Here is a 13,766-nt window from a genome sequence, read left to right as displayed (position 1 = left end):
TAAAACTAGTGGAATTTTCTTGCGGAAACTCAATGTATGAACAAAATATAACATAATATAATGTAATAGCAACAGACTCATCTAAATAAAAGTTACAAGATTCAGTATTACGTTGTTGCATGGCGCCAATTCAAATAGTCTAATGGGTGATGGGGCACTCCCCAAAACCACTTGATCACTTGGCACCAAACAATCAAGGTATGCCACATCATCTCCAAATTTTTATAAGCAAAATAAAAGTTACTGAAAATTAGTTGTACTTAAAGAAACTGTTGTAAGGTAACTAAGGTTCTATATTTTCTCAACAAAAACAAAATATCCAAATATTAACACCTAATTTGACATTGAAGAGCTAGCTCATGATTAGTGAGATCGGTTTTGCTAGGTCAATGGTGTATTATTTCTTCAATACTACCGCGCCTCATAGCATTCTTCATGTATTTACCAGCGAGGGAATCAAACAACATGCCTGCTCCTACTCCAATGGCTAGGTCAATGGTGTAGTGACCCCGGGTGGTTAGTAACCTCACCACTTGTAAAAGGTTCAACGTGTCGAATATAAAGGCCAACTCCCACCTATGCATTCTTCTCATATCAAGTGATGCAATCACGGATCCTGCTACGTGACCAGAATAGAACAAGAAGAACGACACGTTCCCTACTGGAAAGTCTGCTCCCGAACCCAAGAATCCCTGCCCATATATACAAAGTTTTAATTATAGTTATGAACGCATATATGTGTAAGGAGACATTTAATATAGATACAACTTTTAAGTAAAAAACTATGTAAGTATTTGTAAACAATGCTTTAGATATATAGTATGACAAGATAAACGATTGTATGGTTAGTAAATGTCGTATGTATGATGGTTAAAAACTTAGAATAACAAGTAAAAGTCTTTGTCATTTATCATGTCCTTCATAAAAGATTTTTAGTCTATGTAAATGCATATTACATGTGTTTTCTATATTTTATGGAGCACTTGTAAGTGGGAAAAAAAGGAAAAAGTTACTGTTGTGAGTAAATTTTGAGAAATATTATTTACCCTCCATAGTTTTATAATACTTTTTTAAAAGTTGTTGTGAGTTAAGGAAGGAAAAAATGTTATGATAAATGTATAAAAAAAATATTATGTAATTGTAAATGAGAGAAAATTGATGTAGTAATTTTTATTTTATATATATATATATATATATATATGGAGGGTCTACCGGGAATGCTCTTAGAATTGTCATTTTAATTTATAAATGAACAAATTAGCCTTTGACCCTTAATTTTATAAAAATATTATTATTGATCATCTTGTTTTTAGTTAAAACCGTATTTTAGCTAATCAAAATATTCCACTTGGTATCATTACTTCGTCAATTTCCTTCTAGCGTAGGAGAATAATGTTGTTGCACCAAGAACACTTATCAAATAAACATTATTTAATTAAAAACTTTTAAAAGTCAAAGGCTATTTTGATAAACTTATCGGTCAAGATGGCCATTTTAGTGATATTCCGTTCTAAAATATATACAAACATAAACTATATTATTTCAATTTTCAACTACAGAGTCACAACTCACAAGAATCATATAATGAAATTATAGGTTGAGTTTTGACACATATGTAAGTTAAAACTTAAAACAATGATTCTTGGTCTTCTCTAGGTAAAGGTAGTTATGTATATACCTAACTCTAGACTTTTACTTCAACTATTTCTAAAACTTACATTAATGTGCCCATTTTTTATAAAAATGTTGAGAACTAATTAACATAACTAATAATTAAAACAATTCCATGATTGTGCAAGTTAAATGCAACATTTTAATGAAGATTGACAGAATTATATATATATATATATATATATATATATATATATATATATACCTCAGGCAAAGGAAGCTGTGTAGAATAACCCAAAATCCCTCTGCATGTAAACATGAACAGCGCCGCCACGGTGGCTCTCGGCCGCCCTTCGATCACCAACGTCCCGATTATATACGCTGTTTGCATCCCCACAAACACCTTACATTCAAATTAACATATATACTCACAATTAATAGTTAAAATTCAATTATGTGAACCGATTTATCAGACCCCTCTCTCTTAATTTGTTTCAATAAGGCAGTTTCAAACGGCTGTCCAGATAGAGAACAGACGGTTGTTTAGACACAAAATAAAACATATTTTGACCATTACTGTCAGCACGGCTGTTTGACCAATAATTTTCAACTTATCGATAGGTTTGTGACAAAAAAATGCATCGGAAATGTGTCACACACCACAACTCCGACGGAATGTGCATGTCGGAAATTAACCTCATTGACATCTAATATCACACTGTTTTTAAGCAGCCATCCGGTTAGAGAACAGATGGTTGATTTGACAAAAAAAAAATTCAAAAGTTTGACTGTCAATGACCAGCATGACCATTCTAACAAATGATTTTCAAAGTTTGGCTCACTACTAGAAAACTGAGAGGTTTGTGACACAAAAATGCTTCCATAAAGCGTCACACACCACCAATATTCCGAAGCAATGGGCATGACTAAAAAACCCTCGTCAAAAATTCCTTTGTGACACAATTCCGACACATTATATTGTCACAACTTTCCAACACTTTTTAAACATATTCCTTAATAATAATTATAAACACCATATATATTATTTTTCAATAATTAAAATGGTATTCATATAATTAAATACGGTATCAATAATTTTCAAAGTTTGACTTTATTTTTTATCTATACCGTGTGATGGGCATGAGATCAAATGTACGTGGTATAGCTATAGCATGACCCTTATTACCGTATTAAGCCCTGAAAGAACCGTATTAAGCGTAGGACAAGCAACAAGGACCCGATGCAAGTACCCGGTGGCCACAAACCCGATATCAAAAGGCTGAGCGGACGACGGAATCATCTGGAGTGTATACTCCACACCCATGAAGAACAACAAGGAAACCGCAAAGAAACACGGGACCGGGTGGTACTTGAGCACCCCGAACACGTCGGTTTTCGTCCATCGTAAAACCGAAGCATCGGTTAAGGACGGATATGTGGATGTAGGTGTCTTTGTATTATTATTATTATTTTTCTTGAGGTTGATCAAGTTATTAAAGGAAATGGTGTTGGTTTTGAATATGGTGGTGGTTGTTTGTGGTGTTGAACGTTGGTGGAGATTGTTGTCCGTACCATTCATTGTGGCCGGAATAAGTGGTGGAATATGATGGTGGTGGTGGTATATATAGGTGGTGAGTGGCGGAGATTACATAGTATGTGAGAAAGTGTGAGGTGGTGATGTAAAGTGAATAAGAATAATAATATGTTCAGATCTCAAGTGGGGAACCCTCATGCAGTATGTAGTACGTGTCTTTCTTTCGTCTTCGCTGTAAATGACCCGAACGTTCGGCAAACTGTTCATGAACCGTTTAGCAGAAAGTTTGTTTATGTTCGTTTATTTAATAACGAACGAACATGAACAAAAATTTTGTGTTCGTTTAATAAAACAAATGAGTATGAACACATATTTCGTTCGTTTCATTATGTTTGTGAACGTTCGTTTCATAATGTTCGTCGTATATGTTCCTTTTTAAAAATGTTCGTTTATGTTTGTTCATATATGTATATTTATATTAGTTTATGTTTGTTTGTGTTCATTTAATTATGTTCATATATATACAATTATGTTTGTTTATCTTTGTTCAATTATGTTAATTTATGTCCGTTTAGATTTTAAATAAATTTATGTCTGTTTAGATTTTAAATAAATAAACATAAACGAACACGAACACGAACACGAACATGTTATTTTTTATAACACACGAAAACCAAAATATTGGTTGCTTTAAGTGTTCGTATTTGTGTTCGTTTAAAGTGAAATGAAAGAAACATATCCGTGTTCATGTGCGTTCGGTTCATTTACATGCATGTCTAGTACTTTTGTTAAGAAAAAAATTTGATTAAATTATAGTTCGTTAAACACACTATACTATTACTTTTTGACATATGACTTTTAGCCGTGTTAGAGATAGTTTTATATTGACCCAACTTCTTATAAATAGTGTGTGCCATTTTAGTTAATTTGTTAGGGTTTTAATTTCCTTTGTTTCTTCAACAATGGCGCCCCTTGATTATCTTTTGGACACTACCTCTCTTCCAGAACACAAGGTTCGATTTTATTTAGTTTTTGCTATATATCAAATGATTTATATGTATTTTTTTTATTGTCATTATGTCTATATGCTTTCACTAAAATCTCATATAGACATTGGTTTTGCTTATATGAGGCTAGGAAAAGTAACAAAGATATATAATCAAATATGTAAATGAAATATGCTGTGTTATGGATTTGTAGTATTTTCAATTGATAGATATATGGGCGACTTAATTATTTTTTAGTTAATTATAGCCGGTTCCATTAATCCTAATTAACGAAATATGGTTCATAAGAATGAACATTTGTCTTATCGATTCGAAAGATGTCAGTATTAATTAGAATTTTCAACCAAACACAAATTTGCCACAATATCCGATTTCGCTAACATTAAAGAAATGTTACTACTAATATTTTAGTGAATATTATTAAAAATAATCTTGATCATGTCTTATTATATGTAATAATGAAACAAAGTAATACAATGACAATAATATATTCCTTAATCTTAATTATGTGACTTTGATGCAAATATGTCACACACAAAATTTAAAGATGATCATGAAACTCATTAAAAAAAACCATAGATAATTAAGCTTTAACAGAATATCATTACACCATGAAGATTAAAACAAACTTAAAAAACATAAATGCCTAACAAAGTTCATAATTCACAACACATACAATGTCTTTATCTAACAACCATTAATAGATAAACCAAACATGTTTAACTTAATATCTCATCATTAACCCGTTGGGCCAGATAACGAATTCACCAACACATGCATGCTCCCGATTAATCCACCATCACCTGGTCCAAATCAGTGTTGGTGGGTGGCTCAAGTAGATAAACTGCGCCATCAGAAACGCCTAACGCAAATTGGTTCGGCTTGTTAGGGTGCGCTGAAATTGTATTAGCATGCGCCCTTATCGCACTGCAAAAAGAAATTTTCATCATTTTACATGAGAAAAAATATATATATAAATTCGTCACCACAACGATATATATATATATACCTGAAGTTCGATGGCATATACGCTGCACAATTTATCCAACACTTCAACTCGACAGTATTGGCCGCAAGGACACCAACACTTCCATCCTCGACACACACAAATATCGATTCACTATCACATGAATAAGCGGCATCTGTTATAGCGTCGCTTGTGGATCGAGGGGCCCACTGTCACCAAGATATGAAAAAGAAAAATAAAACAATGTTTTTAAATGTTTAATAATTATTAAAATTTAGAAGTTATGACGTATGAAATGGTTACTAGCTAAATGTACCTTAATACAAGTTCCCATGTTAATTCTATCAAAAACAGCTATCTGTTTCTCATGAATTACCATGAAGCGTGTCTCGGCCGGGTTGAGGTGCACTCGTGTTGGTGCATGCGGGTTGTTAATTCTTCTTGCTGGAAACTCTATGAATTGGCTTGTTCGCATCTTCCAGCTATCGGTGTTCCACACACATAACTGAAACATAGTGTCATATGTATATATATATATGAGTGAATCAGACAAACATTTTAACGAATAAAATACTAAACGTCTTATGCGAGTGACTTACCTGGCCGTCGGTTCCTATAGAGATTAAATCATTTTTTGCTAAGACAAATGCGAGCCCAGTTACACACTTTTCGTGACATTTTAACGTCTTTATGATCTATAAATGTTCAATAGTTTCACAACAAAACAATATTATCAAAAGTTATATATGTTTTTAGCACAAACTATTTAGTTTTGGTTGCGAGACGCGGTACCTTGCTATTTTTAGCATTGTAGAAAATTATAGAGCCATCTAACATTCCAGCAATAACAATGTTGTTGTCTACAGGACTCAAAATTAGACTTGTTACTGTCGGTGGTGGCGCCAAGAATGATGACATTGTCTGCAACAGGAAAGAAAGTTTGCTAGCATCAATATATACATTAAAAAAAAAAAAAAAAAAAAAAGAAACATGAATGTTATTATGATCATTTACCTTAAAAGTCATCAAGTTAAACAGCGATATCTTGCCGCCTGATGTCGAGACAGCATAACAATGGTTATCGGAAACAGCAAGGCTGGCAAGTCTATCTTCCAGGTTAACATCTTTAATATCATTTGTCATCAAGATGCCACTCCTAAGCTGACACAGTTGTGGTGCCACATCAACACTTGCCTATAATACAAACACATTTGTAAGTTGAATTCTAAGTAATAAACTAATAAGGGATGTGATAACCATACACCAGGGCCTATATATACGACTCGTATAGGCCTATAGGTATATATGAGTTGTATATAGACCCTGACAGATAATTCATCATTTAAGAACTATATGCATCGTATAGGTCTATATGACAAAACTTTTGAACCTATACAAGTCGTATAGGTGACGCATGGTGTCTGGATATAAGGTAGTGGTGTACGTTTAGCGAGAGACACTAATAATCATATCATGATTTTTTTTATTACATTTGCGGTTTGGGTTTGGGCGTTCTTCGGCCATTTCCACAATTTGTGTACAGCATTATAAGCAAGTGCGAGTATGCCGTCACCATAGTGCACAATCTTTAAAACCTAAATATACAAACAAAAAAAAGGATTAAACAAAATTCACAAAAGTATATTACATATCATGTTGTTTCATTAAGGTTGGAAAATAAGGCATACTTACCTCAACTGGTAAAAGAGTATCAGGAAGTCTGAGGGAACGAATTTGCGATGGTTCAGTGATTTCTTTTGGTCCGCTTGGGACAAGCGGAGGTTCATCTATGACATCTGACATAATCTGGTCTTCCAACTCTTCACTGTGAGGCGCATGAAGAGAAACCGGTGGTTCGATTGGTTGAAGAAACTCCTACAAAAACCAAATCATTAAAAAAAAACATTAATATTAGCAGTTTTAACCTTGTATAAGTTAAAGAGTTTCAGCATCAGCATATACCGGATGCAAGAAGGCTCCACGTCTAGGAATAGGACGCGTTATCTGATTATTAGCCACTGGTGTTGGTGCTGGTGCTGGAGCTGAAGTCGAAGCAGCTTGTGACGGCCCACAAACATGATCCTCGAAGAGCGTTGTGACTTCAGGATCAGGACTCGGGTTCTTGCATAGTTTGTGCTGCCAGTTTAGGCTGCAAACATTGTTCATATAAAGTTATAAATTAATACATTGATCAAAACAGTAGAAATTAAATTAACATCATGCAAGTAATATTAAGTAATATTAATTACCCCTGGTTAACTAATAACCGCAGCCTTCCGTGACTCAAAGTAGGAAACTTGCGCTTTTCGTGCAAGACCGGGTTTGCTTCATACAGATTCTTGAGTTCTTGAACCAGTTTAGCTCTTTCGGTTTTATTATCAACGTAAGTTCTCAGCTGTTCATTTTCCCTGATAATCAAAAGTATGTAAGTAAATATATTACATTCACATGATTAGTTAAGTACATTTTAAACAAGTGTGTGACATAATTATTATATGCACTTGTGCGTGATACTGGGATGTAAACAAGTCGAGTCGCTTGTAACGTGTAAACTATTTTTGATCCGCGTACTTAATGTTTGAAATGAGTCTGGCTTAAACAAACTTGAGCCTGAGCTTCGCAGTATTAAATTTATTTTGTTAACAAACTAAGCTTGCTATTACTTACATGAATATAATTATTTATTTTACTTCGCTTTAATTAGTATGTAATTACTCATAAACCTTTGCCACTACACCGGCTAGTGGTTTAATAATAACATTAAATACAAAATTAAAACTAATAACAAAAGAAAAAAATAATAACTATCATACCATATTTATTAACAGTTCTATTATTATTATTATTAATATTATTATTATTATTAAATCTACGTACTAAACACAAACACCAAAAGATGATAAAACACGAAGTTAAGAAAAACATCGATTTGTCCTTTAAGAGGGAAATATATAACAAGAGATGATCAAACTTTTATTTTTTCAAGTTTCAAACATCAAATTATTTTAAAAACACGCATTTTCTTTTTACTCGACTTTTACTATTTTTATTTTTATTTTCTTGTTTCTCTTTTGTTTGTTGCTTCTGTTATAATATTAATTAATAGTAATATCAAGGATATTTTAATAGAGAATCTAAATTAGATAAATACCGATTTATATTAAAATATACCAATTTTATTGTATCTAAAAGAAGGTTTTTTTTTAATAAAATTGACTTAAAAGGGAACCTTATAAAAAGAGTCTTTGTAAGTGAGTTTGTAGTAAAGTTGTAGAGAAGAGACTTCGTGTCATATATGACTTAGGTTCGATTCTTTCCCCCGTCATTTAATTTTTGCGGCACTAGGTGATGATGAAAGACTAGGCGAGTCGGTGGCATTCGCAAGTTGAATCCTTAAAGTTAATGAGTTCTGTCTCACAACACACTCGTGCCTTCGAGCGGGCGTTTACAAATGTTGACCTTAGGTGAGGGTTTTCCCATATAGAAAGACGAGTGTACTCCAATTTGATGAATTTAACTAGTAGTCAATTTAGAATATTCGTTGACCAAGAAATAAATAAATAAAAAGGAGTCTATAGTGTTAAAAAAACATTTTCATAAATAAAACGCTTCGAACAGAAAGTGACAAAACTTCTAAGTGCATTTTTTGTATGAGAACCACAAATAAACTCGTCCAAATCATTACATTTTTTTTAAATCATAGTGCTAGTTATAGATTCAAAAATTAAAAAAATTGTCTAATTTAACTTCTTATATATGTATAACCACATTTGAAAAAGAAAAATATGAATACGATAATTATATAGGTTACTTTTACTGGTCATGTTACAATCACGGTTACACATATGTAAAAAGTTAAATTACAAATGTTACTTTTTATGCATAAATATGTATGTGTGTGTATAGTTTAACTATCATTTAATTATAAAAATTAATCGCAAACTTCACATTGATAGTGGGCATAAACTTCAAAAGTGTGCACCTGAAATTATTCATGGTGAGAAGGTGGGTCAAATCTTTGAACATTTCCTCGTCCAAAGTTTTGAAAGGTTTTAAGTCTCGTTTTAGAATCTCCAAAGCCTTCGATCGGTCATTCCTATTACAAATAGAAAAAATGATAAAAATCGAGTCAACCATCAAACTAAAAATAAATGAAAAGTGGAAAGATCGATCGATAATTCAATTGATCGTTCTTACTGTTCCAAAGCCTCTATGTATCTTTGTTTACAAATATGGAACAACATTTTGATTGATTGCTCATTTTCGTTAATGTTTATGAAATTAGCTAAGTACTTGTCCAACATTTCCCAGTATCCCTTCATGACAAGCTCCTCGATATAGTCCATGTTATAGAAAACTCCCGATTCGGTTTCTAACCTTAATTCATTCACAAAATCCAACAAATTGGTCCTAGTTAGTAATCAATTTCGTGCATAAATAGAAAAAAAAATGATAATGACTAACAACCACAAAACTTCACAAAGGATTAATTACTTATGCATAGACTTAGGGGTGTACACGGACCGAACCGAACCGAACCGGACGAGAGTATTTCCGTGTCCGCCCGTTAAGCTTTTAACGGAAAAACGGACGGTTCACGAACACTCTACCGAACGAAAATTCATGTCCGTGTCCGTCCATTAAGAAATTGAGTTTGTCCGTGTCCGTCCATGTCCGTCCGTTAATATTTTAAACGGACGTTAACGGACAATAATGGGCAAACGTACACTAATGGACATTAATGGACAAACAAAAATGTGAACATTAATGGACAACGAACACTAATGGACAAATATAAACGGCTACATATTAACACCAAGCATATATGTAAACAACTTCACATACAAATTAGGAATTACACCATATAACATCCAAATATACTTAACACTTAATATATTAACATAAAGTGGATCACTATAATATAAGAGACATCAAACATGTGTAGTAATATAAAAGTGTTATTAATAATACTAGAAATTCCGCAGTTAAATTACAATACTGGATAGATATAAACACTAACGATATCTGACGGACATTACCGGACGTAATCGGACGAACGTTACCGGACGTTCACGAACACTATAGAACGGACTTGGTCCTTGTCCGTGTTCGTCCGTTAAGCTTACCGAACGAAATTTTTGTGTCCATGTCCGGTTCATTTATTAAACGGACGAACATAAACGAACTTCTTGCCGAACGGACGCTCTGACGTCCGCCGGACGTCCGGTTCGCTTACAGCCCTATGCATAGTTTGCTTGTACTTCTCTTCATCTAAAAACTGAAGTATCAAAAACACAAGATCTTTAGAAATCCCGGTTGACATCACCTCCGGTTGATGTATAAATTCAACTGCCAACAATAACACAAGTCAATTAGGGTTTTCAATGCATCGTTTAATTTATGCACATAACATTAATTCTACATAGATTTAACAACATTGTGCCAATTGAGGTTAGTTGTTTAGTGTTTCAACAATGTCGTTGTTAACCCCCGTAAATTAAAGCTTTCCGTACATTGATCTAACATAACAGGTGTCTAGATATAGATATAGATAGAGAATTAAAAGACCAAACGAAGAGAAGATTACCAGAGAATTGATCGGCGTCTAAGACGGTTGGTGTTCGAGAAAGAGAAAGATGTCTTGCGACTGCAAATGAAAATTGAGGCTATCAGGGTCTATTTATAGTATTATTTGTGTCACATGTAACCTGTTACACACTAGACCAGTTTGATAAGCAAAAGAGCTTATCATAACCAACCTTGGGAACAATTATAAAAATGTATTAAATTTGTATGATTTTGTATTCTTTTAATAAATGAAATATTATTTTTATAGATGCTTTGAAAACCATATTCAGTTGTTCTTAATGTTTTACAGAATTTTATAGCATATTAAAGTTAACAATTATGGTCAGCGATCAGATTATTTTAGGAGAAAAATAAGAAAGATGAGAATGATTTGTAGCAATAAAAAAACAAATAAAAACCCTCAAAACATTCATTACTCAAAATTTAATAAAAAAATGAAAAAAAGGTAAAAACACAAAAATGTTTTCATCATCTTTTTCGTTCTAAAAAAAGACACAATGTCGAGGAAAAAGATTCTTGTGTCTTTTTATTAATTATTGTATTTCGTGTTTATTTTCGTTATTAATTGTATCTTTTTTCTTAACATTGTGTCTTTTTTTTATTGTGTTATATTACTTAACATTGTGTTATATTTTGCAATCTATTGTGTCTTATTTTAGTTATCATTGTGGTTTTTGTTTATTTTCGTTATTGTTTATTTTCGTCGTTTTTTTTCTTTTGGAACGGGACTGACAACGTTCAGGTTTTACTTATTCACCATTGCAGCATAGGGACCGATAACACTCTAGTTTTTACCAACGCCCGAGTTTTACCAACCATTTTGTTTTAGTTTCAGTACCATTCTTCCGAAACTGGTGCATCGACTTACTGTCGCAACGCCCGGGACCAAAAACACTCGGTTTTACCAACGGACGTATTTTACCGACTCATCGTTGCAATACCGAGGACCGCAAATCGGGTTCTATCAGCGCTCTTGTTTTACCGACTGGACAAACATCGTTTTAAGTTTTTTTTTTAAACTTTTATATGTTAATTTGTTGAATATATATTTATGGGTTTCAATGATTGGGTTTTACCAACATTGTTTATATGGTAAAGAACGTAATCAAGGCTAACCAAATTCCCCTTTACTTATTGTCGTACGGTCGGGTTTTACTTACACTCGAGTTTCAATAACCGGGTTTTACCAACCTATTAAAATTGGTTTTAAATATTAATTTTTGTATATGTTGATTTGACGAATTTAATTTTTCGGTTTAATTTTGGTACCGTTACGATCTTTTAGATATGTTAACTTTTAACTATACAAACGTTGCTATTATTTCATGTGGTAAAGCACAAATCAGTTTATTTTTTAATTAAGCATTGGTATCTTAATGAACAAGACCTGTACATAAATAGATCTTGATCGCCCGACGTAACAAGCGGGGTAAAACACTAGTTAGCTTAATAAAGTTAGAATATAAAATATATATTAATATACAATATAAAGTTAGAATATAAAATCAATGAGTTCCCGCCTAAAGTTTTATTAAAATGGCATTAAAAGAATCAAATATAAAAAAAAAGCGTATGACTGAATATGTGGGCATATGCGGTCAGCATTGCTCCTTCTCTAGTTTTATAATCTTTATTATGTTATGCGTAGTGGAGGGGCTATAAAATGGGACGTTTTGCGTCGTGTGGCGCCCAGTCAGTAAAGGGTAGGAATTTGTTTTTGGGGTGTAATGGTGTAGGGGCTACAAATAGTAATATATATATATGTATATAACACACACATATGCATAAAATAATAATATATCCCCCCCCCCTTCCGGCGACAAAAACATCCCGCCCCCGCCCCAATTCGCCCAGGGGGCGGTGTGCTCCACAAAAATCGCCCCTTTGAGCCCCTATTTCTCGCCCAATACACATTGCCTTAGGGTGGTCAAATTTTTATCACTCACCACACCCAATGGTGGTGTGACACCTCACTCCACCACATTCCATCACTAGTAATGGAATTTAGTAGAGTGGTGATAGTGTGATGGATTTTATATATATATGTGTGTGTGTGTGTGTGTGTGTATAGAAATAGAGAGAGACGATGAAACGTTCATATTTATCGGGGCTCACCACGTGATGCCCATCATGGCCGCACCCCCATCACGAGTGATGGGGGGACCGGCGCCGGTGTTCCAAGGCCCATCACGCATGATGGGTTGGCCATAACGGACCACCCCGTCCCCCCTAATATCTCAATGATGTCTCCGATCCTGATTTGTCTTATCCGGTAAACTCCATAGAGTTGATTTCTTTTAAAAATCACTATAAGTTTTAAGAACTTGAAATAAAACAAACGTTACAATTTTTTTATAAATATTTTTACATATATTTACGTAGAAAAATTACAACATTTTTTATGCACCGAGTCGAATTTTTACATAGATGTAACAGACGTTTAAATTAGTGTAATAACTGTACATCTTTTCGCTCTCCTATTTAATTTGTTAATCATATTTAATTTCAACCGCATAATCTATCATATTTAATTAAATGTATGGTTAAGAATGAAGTTCTTAAAGTTCTTAAAACTCAACAAGTTCTCAAATTATCCATCCTAACACCCACGAAGCTATATTCGACCGAGTTAATTCAATTTTTTACCCATATTAAGTTTTTTTGAAAGGCCCACTTTTTATAAAAACAAAAAACGAACGACTTACAAGTAGCAAGACACCTCAAATAAACAAAGACGAAACAACCGAAACAACTAAAAGACTAAAATAAAGCATACAACGAGAGACCTATTAAACATCTTAAACATCCGGTTCACCATTTGAAACTGAAATTAATTGGTTATTTTGCTTTCTTATCATTTAAATAATATAGACTACATGGATGCTATTATTGGGTTCAAATAGATGATTTTGATATCTTCATGTAGTTAATGCTATTGTTTGGTTCAAATAGATGCTCTTATTAGTATCTTTATGTTTTCAAAGTGGATGCTATTGTTACAAAGTAATTCCCATCCAAAAGAACATTATTTGTAATGTTATAGCTAGTATGTCAAATG

The 13,766-nt window shown here is 33.2% G+C and overlaps 2 protein-coding genes across 2 annotated transcripts; both read right to left on the bottom strand.

The window, feature by feature from the left end:
• Window positions 1-386: 386 nt before the first annotated feature.
• Window positions 387-3,364, bottom strand: LOC143539309 (phosphatidylcholine:diacylglycerol cholinephosphotransferase 1-like). The gene is made up of 3 exons (XM_077032654.1): window positions 2,798-3,364; window positions 1,877-2,014; window positions 387-692 (listed from the first exon to the last, which is right to left on the bottom strand). Exons 1-3 carry the CDS (start codon window positions 3,188-3,190, stop codon window positions 387-389), a joined length of 837 nt encoding a protein of 278 aa, XP_076888769.1. The 5' UTR covers window positions 3,191-3,364.
• Window positions 3,365-5,478: 2,114 nt separating this feature from the next.
• LOC143539338 (topless-related protein 4-like) lies at window positions 5,479-6,928 on the bottom strand. Its single transcript, XM_077032675.1, has 3 exons — window positions 6,812-6,928; window positions 6,610-6,714; window positions 5,479-6,313 (listed from the first exon to the last, which is right to left on the bottom strand). Exons 1-3 carry the CDS (start codon window positions 6,920-6,922, stop codon window positions 5,882-5,884), a joined length of 648 nt encoding a protein of 215 aa, XP_076888790.1. The 5' UTR covers window positions 6,923-6,928; the 3' UTR covers window positions 5,479-5,881.
• Window positions 6,929-13,766: the final 6,838 nt, after the last annotated feature.

Source organism: Bidens hawaiensis, unplaced genomic scaffold (assembly GCF_021521415.1).
Source record: "Bidens hawaiensis isolate Kalapana, Puna unplaced genomic scaffold, B.hawaiensis_p1.1 tig00011861_1, whole genome shotgun sequence".
NCBI classification, from domain to species: Eukaryota; Viridiplantae; Streptophyta; class Magnoliopsida; order Asterales; family Asteraceae; genus Bidens; species Bidens hawaiensis.
This window is presented reverse-complemented; position numbering and strand designations above follow the sequence as displayed.

Bases quoted from the DNA above. Each gene is read 5' to 3' on its own strand.
- LOC143539309 (XM_077032654.1), bottom strand. From the start codon at position 3,190: ATGAATGGTACGGACAACAATCTCCACCAACGTTCAACACCACAAACA. The intron at 2,015-2,797 runs GTAATAAGGGTC...TTTGAATGTAAG, and splicing joins TTCTTTCAGGGCTTAATACG to GTGTTTGTGGGGATGCAAAC. The intron at 693-1,876 runs GTATATATATAT...ATATATGGGCAG, and splicing joins CACAGCTTCCTTTGCCTGAG to GGATTCTTGGGTTCGGGAGC.
- LOC143539338 (XM_077032675.1), bottom strand. From the start codon at position 6,922: ATGTCAGATGTCATAGATGAACCTCCGCTTGTCCCAAGCGGACCAAAA. The intron at 6,715-6,811 runs GTAAGTATGCCT...TTGTATATTTAG, and splicing joins ATACTCTTTTACCAGTTGAG to GTTTTAAAGATTGTGCACTA. The intron at 6,314-6,609 runs GTAATAAAAAAA...TTTGTATTATAG, and splicing joins CCCAAACCCAAACCGCAAAT to GCAAGTGTTGATGTGGCACC.